The sequence below is a fragment of the Tachyglossus aculeatus genome, chromosome 5 (genome assembly GCF_015852505.1).
Source record: "Tachyglossus aculeatus isolate mTacAcu1 chromosome 5, mTacAcu1.pri, whole genome shotgun sequence".
Classification (NCBI taxonomy): domain Eukaryota; kingdom Metazoa; phylum Chordata; class Mammalia; order Monotremata; family Tachyglossidae; genus Tachyglossus; species Tachyglossus aculeatus.
In genome coordinates this window covers 44,548,052-44,570,652 of record NC_052070.1, presented here as the reverse complement: position 1 = coordinate 44,570,652, position 22,601 = coordinate 44,548,052, and the positions used below count along the sequence as shown (strand labels likewise).

Genomic DNA, 22,601 nt, shown 5'->3' with positions numbered 1-22,601 from the left:
CACTTCACTTCTCTGGGCCTCAGGTCCCTCATCTGTAAAATGGGGATGAAGACTGTGAGCCCCTCGTGGGACAACCTGATTACCTTGTATCTACCCCAGCGCTTAGAACAGTGCTTTGCACATAGTAAGCGCATAACAAATACCAACATTTTTTCCCAAGCGCTTAGTACAGTGCTCTTGATTCAATCGTATTTATTGAGCGCTTACTGTGTGCAGAGCACTGTACTAAGCGCTTGGGAAGTCCAAGTTGGCGCCCAGAGGCCCCAAATCATCGCATTGGGGGAGGAGAAAAAGGGGGGGGGGGACCGGGGGCCTCGGCACTTAGCACCCCCTCCCCCGGCCCCCCAGGCCCGCCTCCATTGTTTCATTCATTCATTCAATCGTATTTATTGAGCGCTTACTGTGTGCGGAGCACTGGACTAAGCGCTTGGGAACTACAAGTTGGCAACATAGAGAGACGGTCCCTACCCAACAGCGGGTTTATTCATTCATTTAATCGTATTTATTGAGCGCTTACTGTGTGCTGTATGTATGTATATATGTTTGTACATATTTATTACTCTATTTATTTTACTTGTACATATCTATTCTATTTATTTCATTTTGTTAGTATGTTTGGTTTTGTTCTCTGTCTCCCCCTTTTAGACTGTGAGCCCACTGGTGGGTAGGGACTGTCTCTATATGTTGCCAACTTGTACTTCCCAAGCGCTTAGTCCAGTGCTCTGCACACAGTAAGCGCTCAATAAATAGGATTGATTGATTGATTGCAGAGCACTTCACTAAGCTCTTGGGAAGTACAAGTTGGCAACATAGAGAGACGGATTCATTAATTCATTCAGTCGTATTTATTGAGCGCTTACTGTGTGCGGAGCACTGGACTAAGCTCTTGGGAAGTACAAGTTGGCAACATATAAAGACGTTCCCTACCCAACAGCGGGTTCATTCATGCATTCAATCGTATTTATTGAGCGCTTACTGTCTGCGGAGCACTGGACTAAGCGCTTGGGAAGTCCAAGTTGGCAACATGTAGAGACGGTCCCTACCCAACATTGGGTTCATTCATTCACTCAGTCGTATTTATTGAGCACTTACTGTGTGCGGACCACTGGACTAAGCGCTTGGGAAGTACAAGTTGGCATCATTTAATAATAATAATGATAGCATTTATTAAGAGCTTACTATTTGCAAAGCACTCTTCTAAGCGCTGGGGAGGTTACAAGGTGGTGAGGTTGTCCCACAGGGAGCTCACAGTCTTAATCCCCATTTTACAGATGAAGGAACTGAGGCCCAGAGAAGTTAAGGGACTTGCCCAAAGTCACACAGCTGACAAGTGGCGGAGTCGGAATTTGAACCCATGACCTCTGACTCCAAAGTCCAATGCTCTTTCCACTGAGCCACGAGAGACGGTCCCTACCCAACAGCGGGTTCATTCATTCATTCATTCATTCATTCATTCAATCGTATTTATTGAGCACTTACTGTGTGCAGAGTACTGGACTAAGCGCTTGGGAAGTACAAGTTGGCAACATATAGAGACGGTCCCTACCCAACAGCAGGTTCATTCATTCATTTAATCGTATTTATTGAGCGCTTACTGTGTGCAGAGCACTTCACTAAGCGCTTGGGAAGTACAAGTTGGCAACATATAAAGACGGCCCCTACCCAATGGCGGGTTCATTCATTCATTCAATCGTATTTATTGAGCACTTACTGTGTGCAGAGCACTGGACTAAGCGCTTGGGAAGTCCAAGTTGGCAACATATAGAGACGGTCCCTACCCAACAGCGGGTTCATTCATTCATTCAATCGTATTTATTGAGCACTTACTGTGTACAGAGCACTGGTCTAAGCACTTGGGAAGTACAAGTTGGCAACATACAGAGAGGTCCCTACCCAACAGCGGGTTCACAGTCTAGAAGGGGGAGACAACAAAACAAAACATATTAGCAAAATAAAATAAATAGAATAAATATGTATTGGTTGCGCTCAGTCCAGTGCTCGGCACACAGCAAAAGCCCAATAGCATTGATTCAATTGTATTTATTGAGCGCTTGCTGTATGCCCAGTACTTGACTAAGCGCTTAGACATGGATGAATGAACGGAGGGGACGGGGACGGGGGGATCCCGAGCCCGCCCGGATGGCCCCCACTACCCCCCAGCAGCTCCGCCGGCCCCCTACCCCTGCCGCCAAGCTCCCTATCCAAACGAGTGCCCCCCCCATCCGGGGGCCTGTGCCCCCCGCTCCCCAAATAATAATTATTGTGGCATTCATTAAGCGCTTACTATGTGCCAAGCGCTAGGGTAAATACAAGATAATCAGGTTGTCCCACATGGGGCTCACAGTCTTCATCCCCATTTTACAGATGAAGGAACTGACGCCCAGAGAATAATAATAATAATAATAATAATAATAATAATAATAATAATAATAATGGTATTTGTTAAGCACTTACTATGTGCAAAGCACTGTTATAAGCGCTGGGAAAAGTGAAGTGACTTGCCCAAGGTCACACAGCAGACAAGTGGCAGAGTCGGGATTAGAGCCCATGACCTCTGACTCCCAAGCCCGGGCTCTTTCCACTAAGCCACGCTGCTTCACTACAACAGTGCTTGGCACATAGTAAGCGATTATATACCATCATACTTATATACTGAGCCCCTTCCTTCCTCTCCCCCTCGTCCCCCTCTCCATCCCCCCCATCTTACCTCCTTCCCTTCCCCACAGCACCTGTATATATGTTTGTATATGTATATATATATATATGTATATATGTTTGTACATATTTATTACTCTATTTATTTATTTATTTATTTTACTTGTACATATCTATTCTATTTATTTTATTTTGTTAGTATGTTTGGTTTTGTCTCCCCCTTTTAGACTGTGAGCCCACTGTTGGGTAGGGACTGTCTCTATATGTTGCCAATTTGTACTTCCCAAGCGCTTAGTACAGTGCTCTGCACACAGTAAGCACTCAATAAATACAATTGATGATGATGATTGATGATCATCGTCATCATCAAATCCCAGTTAAGTTAAGCCTCGGGCTTCTCCAAGGCACAGCTCCCCCAAACGCTATCGGAGAAGCGCTTCCAGGCTTCTCTATATGCCAACAACTCCACATTACCCCTAATCGATGGGCATCGGGGAGGGCAAGCCCCCGAGGACCCTCGGTGTAGCGTGCTCTTCCAAGCGTTTAGTTCAGTGCTCGGCCCACAATAAGCTCTTAATAAACACCTGATGGATTATGGCCAAACACGCCCATTTTAGCAAAACTATAAATTCTACCTTCTTCCCAATCAAATATTTCACCAAGAACCCGAAGGAAACGGGAAAGACATGCTGAGATAAGCTCCTTGAGGACAGGAACGAGGTCCAATGGTAAACCAGCCCATAACGGCAATCCGCAAATAGCCGTCTGGTGGTAGTCTGGTTTTAGACTGTGTGAGCCCAATGTTGGGTAGGGACTGTCTCTATATGTTGCCAACTTATACTTCCCAAGCGCTTAGTACAGTGCTCTGCACAGAGTAAGCGCTCAATAAATACGATTGACTGATAGTAAATGAATACCACGAATGATGGATTGAGTTTCAGTTCTTCCTCGCCCATTTCACCAGGGATAAGATGCTGATGAAGAACAAAATATCTAATGGGCAAAGAGCATGAAAAAAAATAAAGAGAAATCCAGGACTTTTTTTTTTTTGTCACCTCTGTTGGCCCTTAACTCTGAGGTGTGTTGGAATTACCAGTAGGTAAAGGCCTACTTATCACATCCTAGCAGCCAATCATCCACAAAATGGAAGGCAAATCCCCCTTGGGAGGTGGAGCATACCTCCATTAGCCTTAAGGTTTCTTTCCTAAGAATTATTTTGATCTTAATACCGTCCAGAAGCTGTAGGTACTTTGCACCTCACTCTATGGCAAAGGAGGTTCGTTTTTCCCAGTCATCGTCACGTAGCGTAGTCTAGTCCCCGAGGAAACTGAAAATTTTTCATCAATAACAAATTAGATGTGGGAGGCCAGGCATGAACTTTAAAGTATCAATATTTTTATTTACAAATATACAGAGTTTCACAGAAACAGCTTCTCTTTATACACATAGACTTCGTATTTACCCCAAACCTTGTAAACGATGTTAAATGTCTCGCCGCAACCCAAGGGAGAGCCCGTTTGAGGGAGATGCCCCAAACTCCACCTGCCTGGCCTTCAGGAAAGGGCCATGCTTAATTGCATAAAATGAAGCCGATTGCAGCCTCCCCAGCTCAATCTAATACAGGAAACCAACAAATCTGGATTTTTCAGACCCCACTCGCAGGCATTTTGGTGGGGAGACGGGAGGATATTAAGGGACAGAACAAGTAAAACAAAAACCAAGGGCCGTGACACCTCTCAGATAAATTTCCAGGCAGAGAACATTCCACAGGTATTTCCAGCAGACTTTGCAGACAGTTACATTTTAAGACCACACTTATTCCTGAATTTTCAAGATCACAACTCTTGTGTCCAGAGCACTTCTAACACTTTGTGGAGTTTAAAAAAAATTTTTTTTCCCCTCGAACTTTGGCTACTTCTCTCGGTGGGGACAAGTGGGCAGACTTTCTAGAGGGAAAAAATTCTTTGGCAAATTGTTCCGGACCTTCTGGTGTGTGCCAGGCCCTAGTCAGTGTAGGACAGCTTTTAAGGGGAGGTGGTGATTATACAACCGGCTTTTCATTTTTTTTTTTTCCTATAGTAGAAATTTGCCCTTGGGTTTGGGTTTCAGGACCTCCATTTTTCATTCCTTTTTATTCTAACTGTAAATGAACTCGAAGAACAATTTTCAGGACAAACCGTCTGTGTAGAGGACACTACACCACAAAACGGGGAGGGGGTGATTAAATGGAGATTGTAGTGAGATATTATTACAGCTTTTCACTGAGGGAAATTGGAAGGTCTGATTCGATGCCCCGGCTGCAAGAAAACCAAAGTGAGAAAGTGGCAGCTTAGTCAAGAAGGGGGAGGGGTTGCCGGTCCGTCACTTTTAGGGAAAAAAACAAAAAAAACACCAAAACTGGGCATCTCAATCCTTCCTTCCAAACCCCCTTTCAGGGCACAATGTTTATGAAACACATCAATCAACTAACAAGGAACATTTTCAAGAACAAAAGTTTGAACTGCTAAATAAATACAGTTTTTTCATCAGTTGGGTTACAGAGAAAGAAGCGTTAAGTTCTTGTCTCAAACCCCCAAAGTAGGAGGACAGTCGGACAATCCATAGAGCCGACTGCCCCATAACAGGGTTTACCTGGGATGACGTATACCCAAACTCCCCGGTTTCCTTCAGTTCATTTCCTTCAGGATAGTCCTGGGTCCCTAAATACAGATCGATTTTAGCTAGAGGATTCTCTCTAGGCCCGGTCTGTGGCCCACCAGAGTGCCGGGATTCAGAAGTCGACATCCATCTACTCAAACCGACAGAAAGAGACCGTCAAGTTATCAACTTAGCCTGGGAAATCATTGATGGAGAAAAAGAAAAACTTCAGCTCCAAAGGACCTGGGCAGCCCACTCAGTATGGCGTTGATTTCCATCAGCTTAGGAGTGGAATTCCACGCGCCAGTGAAGGAGGAGCAATAGTAGCATCCTTTAATGACTGCCTATTCTGGTCCTGCTCAGTCTCTTTGAGGAAGAAAAGAGAGTCAACCTGCTCCAAAACTTGGGAAAGCAAATCCTCTCTACCCACTGGCGGGTCAAACAGGACACGTTCCAAGAGAACTGGGCAAACTAAGGATTTGCCAAACTTGGTCTGGCCTTCATCGTGCAAAAGAGACATGTTTGTGTGGGTCGGTTTTCTTTTGTTGCTTGTTTTTGTTTTTTCCTTTTTAACATCGTGCAACACGGGAAAATGTTTCAGACTCCGCCCGACCCCTCCAAACTGAAGCGGTCCCAAACCATTCCTTTCAACGCGCCGGCAGAGAATCTGCGAATTCCCGGCCATCCTAGGTTCGGCGCTCTCCCCAGAGCAAGACTAGAGTGATCCCCTGTGCGGCCCACTGACTCTTCCCACTGACGGTAGGCAGCAGCGGGTAAGTGACAGTTGGCTAAGGAAACAACGGCGTTAGGTTTGCCATACAGACAGACACTTATGGTACGGACTTACACTCAGGAAGAAGCGAACGGTTAAGTTAAAACATATGGCTGTTTACTTATTAATCCACAGAGACCAGAGATTTCCTCCTCCTCCCTGCTCCCCGGCTACTGCCCCCTTAGAGGACCGTCCCCTGGCACAGTCGAAAGCGGGAGTGAAAACTAGCACTTTTCCAGTCGGTGACGATAACAAAAATTCATATCGAACACGTACCCTCATTTTCAGCGGAACCAAACCCCCACAGAACACCTGGGCATTTAGTCCGCCTTCACTGCAGAGGACATGGCTCTAGCAGCAGCTTTGGCCAACAAAGACTTCTTTTTTTTTTTTCCAGTCACAGGCTATATACAGTTTCATACACTGGACAACCTGTCCTCTTCACTTAGGCACCTGGATGTCAGAGGAACTACGGTTGCACCATAGCTTACAGCTCAGGTTGGAAAAGAAAACACATCAGCACTTCTGTTCCTTCAAAGTCTTCCCGCTCGCTGGTCAGTCCAGAAACAGCTTCCTGGAGCCCATTCGGGAACGGTTGGAGCGGCGGATGTCAAACTTGGAGTCCCGGCACTTTTGGCAAACGAATACTTCGGGAACGTTGGATTTCCGGATTTTAGCACAGGAGAGGTGAATCCAGGTGTGGCACTCGTTACATTCGATCATTGGTCGCCCAGCAAAAGGTTTCATGCAGAAGCAGGTGACAAGGTCCCAGGAATCATCATCTAGAAGGAAGGAAATACGTCTCAGTGAAGAAAACCTGTCAGGTCATCGTAACGAGACCTTCGGCCCAGCCCCGCTAAGGGATCCTGAGACACGCTGCTCCCTGAGACTAGGCCTCCAAGGAATGAAGATCACAGCCCACCTGGGCTAGCCCAGCTTCTGGGGGGGTGGGGGGGTGTTCAAGGGTGACCCTCTCCTCCAATTTAGCAAAAGGCACGACGATCCCGTAAGATTAGGGCCTTTGGATGCTAAAGAGTCGGTTCCCGACCCGGGGGCCAAAGCCGTCTCTCCCCGGCTCCCGCTCAATAAAAGGAACAGAGGCCTCTTACCTGAGTCCACCATTATGTCTTCGTCGTTGCCGGTACTGTCTTCATCTCGGAACACCACCTGCTTCCCTTGTCGAATGACAGTCCGTTTGCCCTCAGTCTTAATCTCTATGCCCTGCTCGGGAGTCGCCGCCGGGCAAGAGCCACTGGAGGGTGTGTCGGAATCCCACCCTGAGCAGCGGTCGCTGGGGGCCTGGGGGATGTCCTGCAGGGCCGGGCTGGTGGGCCTCTCTGTATACGGACCTGCGGCCTCCAGCTTCAGCAGGCTCCCCATGTACTCTCCCGCCACGGGCGCTTCGGCGCCTCTCCGCTTTCGCTTCTTCTTCTTCTTCAGCTTATCGGTTTTCTTTCTGTCCAGCAAGAAGCCGCTCGGTTTGGCTCGCTGCAGCAGGGAAGGCTGTAAGTGGGTGAAGCATCGGTCGCTGACCGGCAGGGACACGGTCGAGGGGAGGTCGGTGAAGCCGGCATCCCAACTGTCGCTGTCAACGGTGCCAGCGGTGCTGTTGGCCGGGCTGGGACTGCTTCTCAAAGTGGGCTCCTACCAGAGGGGGGGAACGAGGCCTTCCGTTAGTCGTGGGGTTTCTGGAGTCCCTGACGGGAGTCTGGGCAACAGGTACTCGATTTCAAAAGTATGCTTTCAGGGGGGGTGGGGGAAAAATTTCACGAGTCTCCCCCTTCGAACTCCGTTTAATCCTAGTTTCCCAGCTGTAGAGACCGCTACCCTCTTTAGGCTTCTGGGACGAGTTCGGTAAACTCTTCACCACTGCCACAAGCCGCTAAGTTGTACCGTGTATGTCTATGATCACAGTAGATCTTTACGAATATTCGCACCCTTTGCTTCTGCCGACAGGACAGCCGAGAAGAATCTTTTTTTTTTTTTTTGGCATTTATTAAGCGCTTACTATGTGCAAAGCACTGTTCTAAGCACTGGGGGGAATACAAGGTGATCAGGTTGTCCCAAGTGGGGCTCACAGTCTTCATCCCCATTTTCCAGATGAGGGAACTGAGGCACAGAGAAGTGAAGTGACTTGCCCAAAGTCACACAGCTGACGAGCGGCGGAGCTGGGATGAGAATATCTTCCCTCGAGAGACTGTGAGCTCAAACTGGGGTAACTGCCTCAGACCACCTGGCAACCGATATTTGGGTAACTCTGCAGTGGGCACAGAAAGCCCCCCTCAGCAACAGGTGGATACTTTTAATTGATTGTTCAGCATCTCTAGACTGACACACCCCATGTGATTTCCTTCCAATCAATCGTGTTTTTTGATGGACTGATTTCCTTCCCCAAAGACTCTGGAAATCTAAGTAGCCACCTCCTAGTCACAACTGCTTTGGAAAACAGTTGGCAGGTTTCCATACTCTCGGATGAATTTCACAAAAAATATACTCAAGTTAAAGGCCCCAGGTGACCAAAGTCCGTGCCTACGGTAATGGCCTGCCTCGTATGACCCTCACCCAGTTATCATGAAGCACTTTCCTCTGAGCCCTCAAGAGCCCACAGCCGAACCTCCTGTGACGATGGAAAAGCCTGGGTAGGGATGAAAAAAATTACCTCCTTTGGATAGGGGATGTAGCCAGCATAAGCCAAGACAAAAGTGCAAAACTTGTTGAAGTCTTCCACGGTTCTACGCCTCTTGCAACTGGGAGAGTATTCCTGTCAGAAACACGGAGAGAGCAGAAGAGGAAATTTAGATTTTGAAAATAATCCTAATAACAAGCCTGCAAGGCATCCCAGGAGAACTCATGACGTTTCTTCTTCAACGCTTTAGAAACGTGAAACGGGCAAGAACGTATACTCGGGCAGGGGAAAAATGATGAGAGTGAAAGACAAATATTACGAGACCCTACTATGCATTCTGGAAACTGAATAACCAGTCGGAATATATTCTTTTCAAAAATCCCTATGTCACGATAACACGGTACCCGATTGATGTTGTCTCGTCCTTTCCGACAGCAGGAGCTTTAACAACTATTCTTCTACTACTGATCTGGCCACCTTCCATTTTAAAAACACATTTTTTCCCCCTATCTGCTGCAGTAGCGACATGGCTTTTTAGTGATTTTGAAGGCTATTTCACACAGTAATCCAAACATTCCTGAGTTTTATTCCCACAATTGTAGGTGGAGAAGCGTGAATGCATGCATTTTGGACTGCCTCGAAACATCTAGCCCCAAAACGTTTGTTCTGGAGGAAGGGGGGCAGGGTGGAGAAAAACCTTCTTATTGCCTATTTGGCAAAGAAATACTTGGTAGTAGGGTGGGGTTTTTTTTTCCGGATAATAAATTTACTCCCAGGTTTCCCTTCCAGCGTATTAATTCTCCACGACTGCTATCAGGTGCTCCAACTACCATGAACATTTTCCGTCGCAGCAATCCCTTGCTCCCTCTAAACCGGGAGGCAAAAAGAGAGCGTGCAATCTCATCCGAGGCAATGGTCGGGTTCAAATTCCAGTCCCGGGCCCGTCTCCTATCGAGCCCACTGTTGGGTAGGGACTGTCTCTATATGTTGCCAACTTGTACTTCCCAAGCGCTTAGTCCAGTGCTCTGCACACAATAAGTGCTCAATAAATACGATTGATGATGAGGATAATGATGATCTCTTATCTTGTGTTAAGTCTCCATCCCGTCGCCTTCCGGGGACCCGAAACGGCAGGCCGAGTGTGCCAACTTGTACTTCCCAAGCGCCTAGTCCAGTGCTCTGCACACAGTAAGCGCTCAATAAATACGACTGATTGATTGATTGATTGACTCCGGGTGCCTTGCCGGCCTTCCCGAGCCCGAAGAGGGGCTGCCCCGGCCCGGCCCATCCGTCCACACTTCACTAGGCAACTCGCAAAAGAAAGTGAGTAGGGAAGCAGGTGGCGGAGGGCGAGCCGGGCCGCGGGGACCGGGGACGGCGGACAACTGCAGCCCAGGGGTCCGTCCTGACCGACGGGGGATGGGATGGGATGGGATGGGATGGGATGGGATGGGATGGGGTGGATAGATGGATGGATGGTTGGGGGCTACGGGCAGGTCGGTGCCGGGGCCCCAAGGCTCGGTTGGCTCTGAGTAGAAGCAGATGGCGGGGGCAGAGCCCGGAGGAGCCCGGGAAGGGGCGGATCGCGGGGCGGGGGAGGGGGGCGACCACCGCCGGGACCCCCGGCAAGGAGGAGGGGCCAGCGGGGCCCCCAAACCGGCCCCACCGGATCCGGCCTCCCTCTCCCCCCGCCGGGCCCGGCCGACGCCGAGCGGCAGGGACCGGGACCGGGAGCGGGAGCGGGAGCGGGACAGGGACCCGCCCCCGGGGCCGGACAGGGGCGGGCGGCGGGGAGGAGCCGGCGGGGGGGCCGAGGGGGGAGGGGACCGGACCGGACCGGAGGGGAGGGGGCGGGGCGGGGCCCAGATGATCGGGGGGGATCGGGCGGGGGAACGGGGGGACGATCGAGCTTCTGGAGGCGGAGGCGGAGGGAGAGGAAGGGCTCGAGCCCCCGGGGGGGTTGGGGGGAGGAGGAGGAGGAGGAGGAGGAGGAGGAGGAGGAGGAGGAGGAGGAGAAGGAGGGGATCAAATCCGAGGAGGGGGAGGAGGAGGGAGGAGAGAGGGAGGGAGGGATCGACAGCCCCGAGAAAAGGGCGGCGGGGCTGGGGGGAGGGGGGGGCGTCCGTGGATGGAGTCTAGGGAGGAAACCATCATCCCGGCGGAGGGAAGGGGGACGGCGGGGAGAGCGGGGCCCCGGGGGGGCGGAGGTCGGGGTCCCCAGGACGGGGGAGGGGGAGGGAGGGAGCGAGCGGGCGAGCAGGGGGCGGGGAGGCGGCCGCGGCCTCCGGCGGGGGATCGGGGGGAGGCGGAGGAGGCGGAGGGCTCTCCCCGAGGGGGGGCCGGGGCGGGGCCGGGACCCCCGGGGGGTCCGAACGGCCCGCGGGAGGGGGACACTGTCCGGGGGCGGCCGGGGGGGGCGCGGGCCGGGGGGCGCGGGCCGGCGGGCGGCCGGAGGGAAGGGAGCCGCTCCCCCGGGGCCAGGCCGGGGGGCGCCGGGGCCGGGGGGGGGCCGGGGGGCGCCCGGGAGGGGGAACCATCGGGCCTCCGCCGCGGGGAGGAGGCGCCACGGCCGGAGGGAGGGAGGGAGGGCCGGCCGGCGGACAAGGAGGAGAAAATGGGGGGCGGCCGCCGGCGGGGGGGGGGGGGGGGGGAGGGACCCTGGGTGCGGAGGGACCGGGGGCGGGGGGAGGGGGAGAGAAGGGCGGCCGGGGGGGGAACGGCGAGAGCTCAAGGGGGTGATGGGGGCGGGCCCGGGGGGGGGGGGGGGACACGGGGGAGGGGGCCGGGAGGGCCGGGAGAGAGAGCCGGGAGAGAGAGCCGGGCCGGACCCACCGCGCGGCCCCCGGCGGGGACCAGCTCAGGGACGGGAGGGGCCCAAAGGGGAGCCCCGGGGGGGGAGCAGGGGGAGGGGGAGGAGGAAGGCGGCGGGGGGGGGGGGGGGGCGGCTCCCGAGGGACCCGGGGCAGCCAACACTCACCTCGGGGCGGTAAGCGGAGGCGCGGGAGCCGGAGTCCATGATCGGGGGCGGCGGCGGCGGCCCCGCCGGGGAGGGCCGAGGGCGGCGGAGGGAGGGATGGCGGGGCCGGGAAACCGGCCGATCGGGGCGGCGGGGGGGGCGCTCCGGGATCCCCGGGAGGGGGATCGCCCCGGCAGGGGCGGGAGGGCGGGCAGGGACCCGGGGGACCCGGCGGGGGGCGGGGGACCCGGGGGGGGGGGTCGGTGCGGGTCCCTCGCTCGGCTCCGCGCTGCCCAGGGGCGGCGAGGGCCGGTCCGGGGGGCTCGACGGCGCCGCTTCGGCCAGGGGACCGGACGGTCGGACGGACGGACGGACGGACGGACGGACGGACGGCGGGGAGTGAGGGGCAGGAGCGGGAACCGGACCGGCTCCCCGACCTGACGCCCAGTCCGGCTCGTGTCTCCGAGGGGCGGGCGGGCGGCCGGGCGGGAGCGCCCCGCAGCCTGTCGGGAAATGTAGTTTCGGCCCGATGGGAGGGGGGAGGGAGGTGTGGGCGGGCCGGGGCGGCGCCGGGCATTCTGGGAGCTGTAGTCCCGAGGGGCGGGCGGCCGAAGGGCCGGGCGGCGTTGGGGACTCCAAGCCCCATGGAGCCGTGCGGCGGCGGGGGGCGCGGGGAGGGGCGGGGGCTCGCGCTCCCTCAGCGCGGGAGGGAGCGCTAACCGGCTCCCTCACAGCCTCGGCGGCGGCGGCCCCGGCTCCCCGTGAGGAGGGGGCCCCGTTCGGCGGGAGGGGTCCCCTCCCCGTCCCCCGTCCGCCCCCCGCTTCTTTCTCATTGGGGTCGGCCCGCCCTCCGCCTCTCGCCCCGGCGGAACGGAGCCTCGGCCCCTGGGGAAACCGGGGGGGAGAATCTTTCTTCATTCACTCACTCACTCATTCATTCATTCATTCAATCGTATTTATTGAGCGCTTACGGTGTGCACAGCACTGGACTAAGCGCTCGGGAAGTCCAAGTCGGCAACAGAGAGATACGGTCATTCATTCATTCAGTCGTATTCGTTGAGCGCTTAGTGTGTGCAGAGCACTGGGCTAAGCGCTCGGGAAGTCCAAGGCGGCAACAGAGAGAGACGGCCATTCATTCAATCGTATTTATTGAGCGCTTACGGTGTGCAGAGCACTGGACTAAGCGCTCGGGAAGTCCAAGGCGGCAACAGAGAGAGACGGCCATTCATTCAATCGTATTTATTGAGCGCTTACGGTGTGCAGAGCACTGGACTAAGCGCTCGGGAAGTCCAAGGCGGCAACAGAGAGAGACGGTCATTCATTCAGTCGTATTTATTGAGCGCTTACGGTGTGCAGAGCACTGGACTAAGCGCTTGGGAAGGACGAGTTGGCAACGTGTAGAGACGGTCCCTACCCACCAACGGGCTCCCAGGCCATCGACCCCCGGGCCTGGAATGGCCTCCCTCCGCCCATCCGCCAAGCTAGCTCTCTTCCTCCCTTCAAGGCCTCCTGAGAGCTCACCTCCTCCAGGAGGCCTTCCCACACTGAGCCCCTTCCTTCCTCTCCCCCTCGTCCCCCTCTCCACCCCCCCCATCTTACCTCTTTCCCTTCCCCACAGCACTTGTATATATGTATGTATGTTTGTACATATTTATTACTCTATTTTACTTGTACATATCTATTCTATTTATTTTATTTTGTTAGTATGTTTGGTTTTGTTCTCCGTCTCCCCCTTTTAGACTGTGAGCCCACTGTTGGGTAGGGGCTGTCTCTATATGGTGCCAATTTGTACTTCCCAAGCGCTTAGTAAAGTGCTCTGCACACAGTAAGCGCTCAATAAATACGATTGATTGATTGATTGAGCGCTTACTGTGTGCAGAGCACTGTACTAAGCGCTTGGGAAGTCCAAGTCGGCAACAGAGAGAGAGACGGTCATTCATTCAATCGTATTTATTGAGCGCTTACGGTGTGCAGAGCACTGGACTAAGCGCTTGGGAAGGACGAGTCGGCAACGTATAGAGACGGTCCCTACCCACCAACGGGCTCCCAGGCTATAAGGGGTGGGGGGGTGTCTTCCCCGTGGGCCGTTCTTCTTCCCTGGGGGGCGGGATGGGGAAGGGGAGGGTGTGTTGTCGGCCCTCCAACTTGTACTTCCCAAGCGCTTAGTACAGTGCTCCGCACACAGTAAGCGCTCAATCAATCACTCGTATTTATTGAGCGCTTACTGTGTGCGGAGCACTGTACTAAGCGCTTGGGAAGTACAAGTTGGCAACGTATAGAGACAGTCCCTACCCAACAGTGGGCTCACAGGCTAGAAGGGGGGAGACAGAGTTCGATTGATTGATTGATTGATTGCTGCCCTGTCGGGGGGGTCTGGGGTGGGATTGGGGGCGGGGCCCGGCCGACGGGATGGGGCCGTTGCCCCCCGAGTACGGGACGCCCGGGCCCCCGCCTCGCCCCCGGTTCCTCCCCTTTCTCCGCTGCACCTCGGCGGGGGGGCTCACCGGAATTTTCCCCCCTCGAGATTTTCCTCTTTTTAAACGGCATCTGTCGAGCGCTGACTACGTGCCGGGCGCCGTAATAAGCGCCGAGGGAGATCCAAGTTAATCGTGTGCCCCCCCCCCCCCACCCACCATGGGGCTCGGCGTCTTGAGCCCCATTTTGCAGATGAGGTCACTGAGGCACGGAGAAATGACGTGTCTCGCCCAAGGTCACACGGCACACAAGTGGCGGAGCCGGGGTTAGAACCCAGGTCCTTCCGACTCCCAGGCTTGTGGTCTACCCAGTAGTCCATCCTGCTTCTCACGGCCTTTTCCCTCTTATGTTCGGTGTGCAGTGTTTTCGATATATACATAAAATCAAAAAAGCACAAGACTGGGAGTCAGAAGACCTGGGTTCTAATCAATCAATCAATCGTACTTATTGAGCGCTTACTGTGTGCAGAGCACTGTACTAAACGCTTGGGAAGTACAAGTTGGCAACGTATCCCAAACACGTCCCTCGCCTGGTGTGTGCTCGTGAGCAAAATGTCTGAAGTTCGTAATCAGGTTGTCCCACTTGGGGCTCCCGGCCTTAATCCTCATTTTACAGATGAGGTAACTGAGGCTCAGAGAAGTTAAGTGGCTTGCCCAAGGTCACACGGCAGACAAGTGCAAATACCGTCATTATTACTGGGGCAGAGTCAGGATTAGAACCCACAATCTCTGACTTCCAAACCCATGTACTTTCCTCTAAGCCACGCTGCTTCTCTCAACAGGATGAAATACGTGTTCTCCTATACGTGTTCTCCTAACTATCTATACTGTGAGGACAGGAACCGTGTCTGATCTGATGGTATTGTATCTACCCCGACCTTTAGCACAGCGCTGGGCACAGAGTTAGCACTTAACAGATACCACAATTATTATTTTTTTTGAAATGGCTCTTTCAGTGTGCCTGTTTATAATTTTGGGGGGGTGGGGGGGTGGAATTACAAATTCAGTGGATAAAAATGCATTTTGTTCCAATTATTAGTAGTTAATTTCTACTTCGTATTTCTATTAGCGATATATACATTTTTTAACATTAAAGAAGCAGCCTGGCCTAGAGAAGCAGCCAGACCGTGAGCCTGTTGTTGGGTAGGGACCGTCTCTATACGTTGCCGACTTGTACTTCCCAAACGCTTAGTACAATGTTCTGCACACAGTAAGCGCTCAATAAATACGATTGAATGAATGATCTAGTGGATAGAGCACTATCCTCGGAGTCTGAAGGACCTGGTCTAATTCCGGCTCTTCTACTTGTCTTCTGTGTGACCTTGGGAAAGTCACTTCACTTCTCTGGGCCTCAGTTACCTCATCTGTCAAATGGGGACGGAGACTGAGAGCCCCACGTGGGACAGGGACGGTGTTGAACCTGATTCAGCTTGTATCCACCCCAGTGCTTAGAACAGTGCCTGGAACATAGTAAGTGCTTAACAAATACCATAAAAAAATTGAGTAATGGATTTGAATACTTACCTTTCACGTTACGTAAAATCTCATCCTTAATTGAAAACAATCTTCTATCATGTTAAGAATCAATTTCAAATGGACGCTTAAATCCATACCCGTTAAAGCACTTTATAGTCCATCAGTCAATCCTATTTATTGAGCGCTTACTGCGGGCAGAGCACTGGACTAAGTTCTTGGGAGAGATACAGTGTAACAGAGATGGTAGTCACATTCCCGGCCCACAGTGAGCTTACAGTCTACAGTCTGTTCACCTCAGTCTTACAGCACTTATGTTCATAACCCTAGTTTATTTACTTTAATGTGTCTCCCAATCAACCAATCAGTTGAATTTATTGAGCACTTTCTGTGTGCAGGGCACTGTTGCTAAGCGACACAACGGTATAACAGACACATTCCCTGCCCACAGTGAGCTTCTCCCCGACTTTGAGGGCCTTGTGGATGGGGTCCATGTCTACAGACCCTACTGCACTGGACTCTTCAAAGCACTTAGTACAGCACTCAGCACACCGTAAGTGCTTCTAAATACCACCGGTTGACCCTGCAAGAATCATTGTTAGGGCTGACCTGATTAGATTTAAGGAAATAAACCCTTTCCTTCTAATCCATTTGTACTAATACTAGAAACTGAGCATCCTTGGGAATCTCAGTCAAGATGGAGAAAGCCGGTAATTAGGCTTAAGGAGAGTAGAACAAATGAAAGATCAAATATTAACAAAAGAAAAGTTCAGAAAAGACTGAAATTAAATTTGACTAATTTAAATGGAAGTTCTGGGTGGGAGTATCTTAAGAATTGAGAGTAGACATGAAATTAGGTAACACTTTGCAATATGATACACCTGCAAAAAAAAAAAAAAGGTCAGTGCTATTCTGGGGCCCTTATAGGAAGATGGGTAATAGATGGAGGACAAAGTTCCTCTCTGGGCAGTCAAGTGGCCCTCAACCAGCAAAGCCAAAACCAGACTGGGGCACACCAGGAATAAGGCAATTCAAAAAATCGCAACAAAAAATAAGGGCGGTTATCTGGATGGTTCTGATGAGGTCGTCCACACGAGTCCACAGCGGTATTTGAGAAGGACAGGGTTATCCGTTCTTTGACTACAAGTAGTGTTACCCAGTGGAAAGAACATGGGACCGTGAGTCAGAAGACCCAAGTTCTAGGCCCCAGCCCTGCCTCTAGCCTGCCCTTGGTCAAATCACTCGGTCTCTGTGCCTCAGTCTCCTCATCTGTAACTGGGAAGAAATGACCTGGCTCTCCCGAACTCTTAGACTATTAGTTCCAGAGGGGACGGGGGCCTTGTTTTTGGATCGGATTATCCCAGCACTTAGTCCAAAGAAAATGCGCTTAATAAATACCACTGTGATTATTATCGTTGTTAATCATTCATTCAATCGTATTTATTGAGTGCTTGCTATGTGCAGAGCACTGTAGTAAGCACTTGGGAAGTACAATTCAGCAACAGAGACAATCCTTGCCCACAAAGGCCTCACAGTCTAGAAGCGGGGGCGGGGGGGGGGGGGGGGGCGGGGCAGACACCAAAACAAGAAAACAGGCATCAGTAGCATCATTATAAATAGAATTATAAATACACATCATTAATAAAAATTAAATAGAATTATAATTATAAATATGTACATATCTACACAAGTGCTGTGGGGCGGGGAGGGGGGTAGAGCGAAGGGAGAAAGTCGGGGCAATGGAGAGGGGAGGGGGAGCAGAGGAAAGGGCAGTTTGTATGTTCAGAGTGGTGTTCCTCATAACTCAAGTAAAATCAATGTAAGCTTCATTTTGCAAATGAAGAAACAGGTGAAATGGCCAGGCCAGGTGCATAAAGGTGTTAGTAGAAAAATTGAGATTAAAATTTTAAAATCTTGTTCCGGACTTGCTGTGTTTAGAAAACTGGCCCAAACTGGTGGTCTCTACTGTGAGGCAATCTTTTTACAATTTAAAGGTGGAAATTCTTATTAATGTTGGAACCTAAGGCACTTTAAAATAGATTTGATGAAATATTAGAGTGTTGTGTACTTGGCTTCTTGCATTGCCTTTAATCAATCAATCGTATTTATTGAGCGCTTACTGTGTGCAGAGCACTGTACTAAGCGCTTGGGAAGTACACGTTGGCAACATATAGAGACGGTCCCTACCCAACAGTTGACTCATAAGCTCGCTATGGGCAGGGATTGTGTCGATTTATTGTTGTATTGTACTGTCCCAAGCGCTTAGTACGGTGCTCTGCTCACAGTAAGTGCCCAATAAATATGACTGAATGAATGAATTTTGCCCCCTCCCCTCCCCCCTAGACCCAAATAAAAAACAATTAGGACTTTTTTGTTGGTCTGTCTTTTCGAAGATTTTACTGCGGAAGATTTAGCACATCTAAGGAGGTTTAGATGCATCAACTAACTCTTCTTCATATTATGAAGCAGTGTGGCACAGTGGAAAGAGCCCAGGTTTGGGAGTCAGAGGTCGTGGGTTCTAATTCCGCTCCGCCACTTGTCAGCTGTGTGACCATGGGCACGTCACTTAATTTCTCTGTGCCTCAGTTACCTCATCTGTAAAATGGGGATTAAGACTGTGAGCCCCTGGTGGGACAACCTGATTACCTTGTATCTCCCCCAGTGCTTGGCACATAGTAAGCGCTTAACAAATACCATCATTATTATTTATTATTATTATTATTGTTTTAAAGGATAGAACAGCATCCGTCAACTGAACTCAATAACTCAATGAATGTGTAGCAAGAAATGAAAATTCATCGTAGGAATTTAATCTATACCTTCAACTTTTCTACTTTTGTGATTGGTGTTCTTATTTCCCGTGAGCAGTGTCTTGGGAGGGTGTTAGAGAGCCCTAGTTAATGCAGCAAATAAAAGCAAATGCTCAGTTTGTCAGCTGTGCTGTACTACACCATTGGCATCAAGAGGTGAATCTGGAAATAATTCAGTTAAACTCTGAATAGATCCATCCAGATCCCTGCACATAATTCCTTTCTTTAAAAGTAGGCGAATGTAAATTCTGCGATGAATTTGAATAAAAGTACTGAGAGAAGAGTAGAGCAACAGTAAAGCATGTTGGGGCAAGTTTAAAAATGTGATGAATACCACTTATTTTAGGATGACTAGAAAAAATAGTCATTTACTAAATGTGTGTGGCTTTACCTTTCTAAATCCAATCAACTGGTTTATTGGAATTTTCCCCAGTCATCAGTTTTGTACTTCTTATCTGGAAGTGTCTTTCGCAAGGATTATTTCTCCTCTGAAGCATTTTCCTCCCGCCTGCCCCCACCCCCCAAAAAATCTTGTTTTCAGAGGCAATGTGAAGGATCCGTTGTTGTTTTTTAAATACTGATACTTGGATGTTAATCATTTGTCTGTTCATCGTCCTTGCCCTGCTCCATTGTAGTGACCCAGTGGAGGATATTCAAATGTACCAGCATTTTGTAGCCTCCATCAGGTAGTAGTTTATTAATATCCTACTTATATGTAGAGCTATATTTTAGCCCTTCTAGCACTGGTTAAAACTACGTGGAAACAAACCAAATGTTCCACCAGGGCAATGCATATCTGCATCTGGCGCTGAGAGAAATTTGGGAACCGGCGGTTTGCATGTGTAAAGTACGAGTCTTTATAAAGAAACCAAACTTATTTTCTCCCCACACATGGAAGCTATTAGCATAATTGAACTGCTCTTAGTTACCCTGAAGCCTCGGAAAAATGAAGGCCCAACTTGATGGGCGAAAGAACCGAAACTCAGTTGTCTTTCCTGGTGTTTCTATAAATCTGGGTGCGCAAAAGTTATCATTGAAACCGCTTATTTTTTTAGCACTTAAGTACATCCGTCCTCAACTGTTTCCTAGAGAGCTGGGAATACTAGGATCAGCAAAATGCCGGTGTCCAGAAAAAGATGTGACAGTGAAATCAGAGGTATTTATTTTCCAGAACAAGATACTGGAAGAACGTTAGTCACGCACTTGTCACATTTTGAGGAGGGGTGGATTATTTTTCGTTCTGCAGCCTTCCAGTAGAAGCACCTCTTCCTCAAATACTCTGTAGTCTGGTAGTGTGCGTTTTGTTAGTGAGATGCCATCGGACGACTTGTGTGAGTATTGTTTTTCTTAACGTCACATCAGTGGGCTTGATGGTGGCATGTGGGGAAAAAAAACCACAGTGCCTACTCAGGAAGGACCTTAACTCTCCCCTATATTATCGATTATATTTATTGGGTGTGCGGTTCACACATAATGGCCTTGTGGTTCATTTACGACCACGGTTCACATTCTCTGTTTCCCAGATGGGGGCAGGCAAAAATGGGTAATACAGCCTGGATGGAGGAATGAGAAAGCCTACCCACAGCTGCTAGGGCTAATTTTGTCCCATTCTGCTCCGGCGTTGTCCGCTCTCCACTTGGCTACAACTTGTAGAGTCCAGTAGATGAACCAGTTTAATGTTGTTTACGACGTCCAGTTTGTTAATATGATGCACACTGTAGTCATGCTGAATAACACTCGTATTACACGCAAGGATTACGTGCTCTTAAACCATGTAGTTTCAGTCTAAATGACTGTAGTCCTCTTTCCTACAAGTATCCCAGTAACTGGCTACTCTGGCTTTGTCACTGCCTGTGCAAGTAATTTATTGGCACAAACTCCTGTGCTGAGGAATGTTGCTGCCGTTAATAGCTTTGTGAACTGCCCATCTATGGGCAATAGGCAGCACTGTTGTATACCTGTGTGTATTTTCTTGTTTATGCATGTACTCCGTACAAAACTACACCGGAATTTAAGCAAATGGGAAAGCGAGAGTCGAGAACGAAATGAAAATTGGTTAGGGAGGACAGGAAGTGTTTGTGTAATTCTTGATTCAGGCATTAGTCAATGAAATCAAGGACTGCCTTCTCGAGAAGCAGACTTGACCATAAGTGGAATTTATAAATGTCAGCTTTTTCTTCCAAGTGCCCTCTTCTTCCAACATGGTCCAAGAGCATATTGTTTTAAAGTAATACATCTATCCAGTTGAATCTGACTTTGGGGTCATTTTGCCATCGATATTTTAAAACGTGCGGGCTTTCAGGCACCGAACGATTCAAAACACCCTTTTCTGGCATACTTTGTTCGAGATGGGGTGGTCTGTATGGACTTGAGTGCAGGGATCGCCCCCCCTCTCCAGATCCCTTGCAGGAACAGTGTATTGGTGACAAGCTGGGCTGAGGCCTAAAGTATAAACTAGACTGAAAACTCATTGTGAGCAGGGGACGAGCTCGCAGGGTCTGCGAGCTCTGTTGTACTGTACTCTCCCAAGCGATTAGTACAGTGCTTTGCATACAGTAAGCCCTCAATAAATACCACTGACCGACCGATCAGTATTCTTTTAGGGCACCGACTCACTGGGTCCTTGAGCAGATTTGACCTTGAAGGGGCAGTTTTCCCATGTGAAATAGGAACCGTGGACAAAATTGTTCCCTTCGTGCCAGGCTACGGAATCGGGCAGATTCTGCCCGAAATAGGGGTCACACAGAAAGCCGTATCGGTTGTCACCCCCGCAGCTGTGGGATAATGGAAGTTTACGTATGCAAGGGATGAGGGGGAAAGGGCTGGGAAATATGGGGCTACCTGCCGATTTACATTCGTTTGGAAACTAAAAAAAAAAATCCGACGAAGGCCGGGGAGTGATGAGAGCAGCAGGGTTATGCCCTGCAGTGATTTGTTTGCCGGGGGGGTCCAGAGCAGAAGTTGCCGGTTATCTGGGGGGGGGGGAGGGGGGATCGCTGAACGTTTTGTTGTGGCCTCCACTCACCCCTTAACCCGGTCTGTTTGTCGGGGCTGCCGGCGGGCGATAGGACCGGCCCAGGAGGTTCCCGGAGGACCCGTTTCGGCGGGACACAGCGGTGATCGGCCCGCTCTTTCAGGGCGGCCGAGTCGAAGGTTCAGCATGATCCTAAATCAGGAACGACGAGGGACGGGACCAGGGCGAGGCCGCTGGGTCCGGCCCAAAGCACCGCGTTTAACGAGGCAGCCGAGTCCCCGCACGTTTCTTTGGATTGCAGGGCGGGGTCGGTGCCTCTGGTTCCCCCCGCCCCCCCCCCGCGTTATTTTTTTTTAATCAGTCCCTCCCGCTTGATTTTGCGGTGATCGGCCTGCTCTTGCAGGGCGGCCGAGTCGAAGGTTCAGCAAGACCCTTAATCAGGAACGACGAGGGACAGGACCAGGGCGAGGCCGCTGGGCCCGGCCCAAAGCACCGCGTTTAACGAGGCAGTCAAGTCCCCCCCACGTTTCTTTGGATTGCAGGGCGGGGTCGGTGCCTGTGGTTTTTGTCCGTCCCCCCCCCCCCCCGTGCCCGCGTTATTTTTTTTTACCTGTATGTTTGTACATACTTATTACTCTATTTTACCTGTACATATCTATTCTATTTATTTTACTTTGTTAGTATGTTTGGTTCTGTTCTCCGCCTCCCCCTTTCAGACTGTGAGCCCACTGTCGGGTAGGGACTGTCTCTATATGGTGCCAATGTTTGGTTTTGTTCTCCGCCTCCCCCTTTCAGACTGTGAGCCCACTGTCGGGTAGGGACTGTCTCTATATGGTGCCAATGTTTGGTTCTGTTCTCCGCCTCCCCCTTTCAGACTGTGAGCCCACTGTCGGGTAGGGACCGTCTCTATAGGGTGCCAACTTGTACCTCCCAAGCGCTTAGTCCAGTGCTCCGCACCCAGTAAGCGCTCAATAAATACGATTGATTGATTGACTGGTTGATTTTAATCAGTCCCTCCCGCTCGATTTTGCAGGGAGAGCCGTTGGCCGAAGAGCTTAGCCGGGGGCGGGGGGGAGGGTGAGGGGCGAGGGGGCGAGGCCCGCCCGCGGCCCACCGCGGGTGGCATCGGGCAGAGCCGCCGTTTGGTTTCGTCTCCCCCTTTAGACTGTGAGCCCACTGTTGGGTAGGGACTGTCTCTACATGTTGCCAGTTTGTACTTCCCAA

At 51.0% G+C, this 22,601-nt stretch overlaps 1 protein-coding gene across 1 annotated transcript; it reads right to left on the bottom strand.

Moving 5' to 3' along the window:
* Positions 1 to 4,035: 4,035 nt before the first annotated feature.
* On the bottom strand, positions 4,036 to 11,745 carry PHF13 (PHD finger protein 13). Its single transcript, XM_038747147.1, has 4 exons — positions 11,668 to 11,745; positions 8,724 to 8,825; positions 7,174 to 7,708; positions 4,036 to 6,846 (listed from the first exon to the last, which is right to left on the bottom strand). The coding sequence occupies exons 1-4, from the start codon at positions 11,704 to 11,706 to the stop codon at positions 6,620 to 6,622; spliced, it is 903 nt and encodes a 300-aa protein (XP_038603075.1). The 5' UTR covers positions 11,707 to 11,745; the 3' UTR covers positions 4,036 to 6,619.
* Positions 11,746 to 22,601: the final 10,856 nt, after the last annotated feature.

Bases quoted from the DNA above. Each gene is read 5' to 3' on its own strand.
- PHF13 (XM_038747147.1), bottom strand. From the start codon at position 11,706: ATGGACTCCGGCTCCCGCGCCTCCGCTTACCGCCCCGAG. The intron at 8,826-11,667 runs GTGAGTGTTGGC...TGTTTCTGACAG, and splicing joins CCTCCGCTTACCGCCCCGAG to GAATACTCTCCCAGTTGCAA. The intron at 7,709-8,723 runs GTAATTTTTTTC...CCCCTCTGGTAG, and splicing joins ACATCCCCTATCCAAAGGAG to GAGCCCACTTTGAGAAGCAG.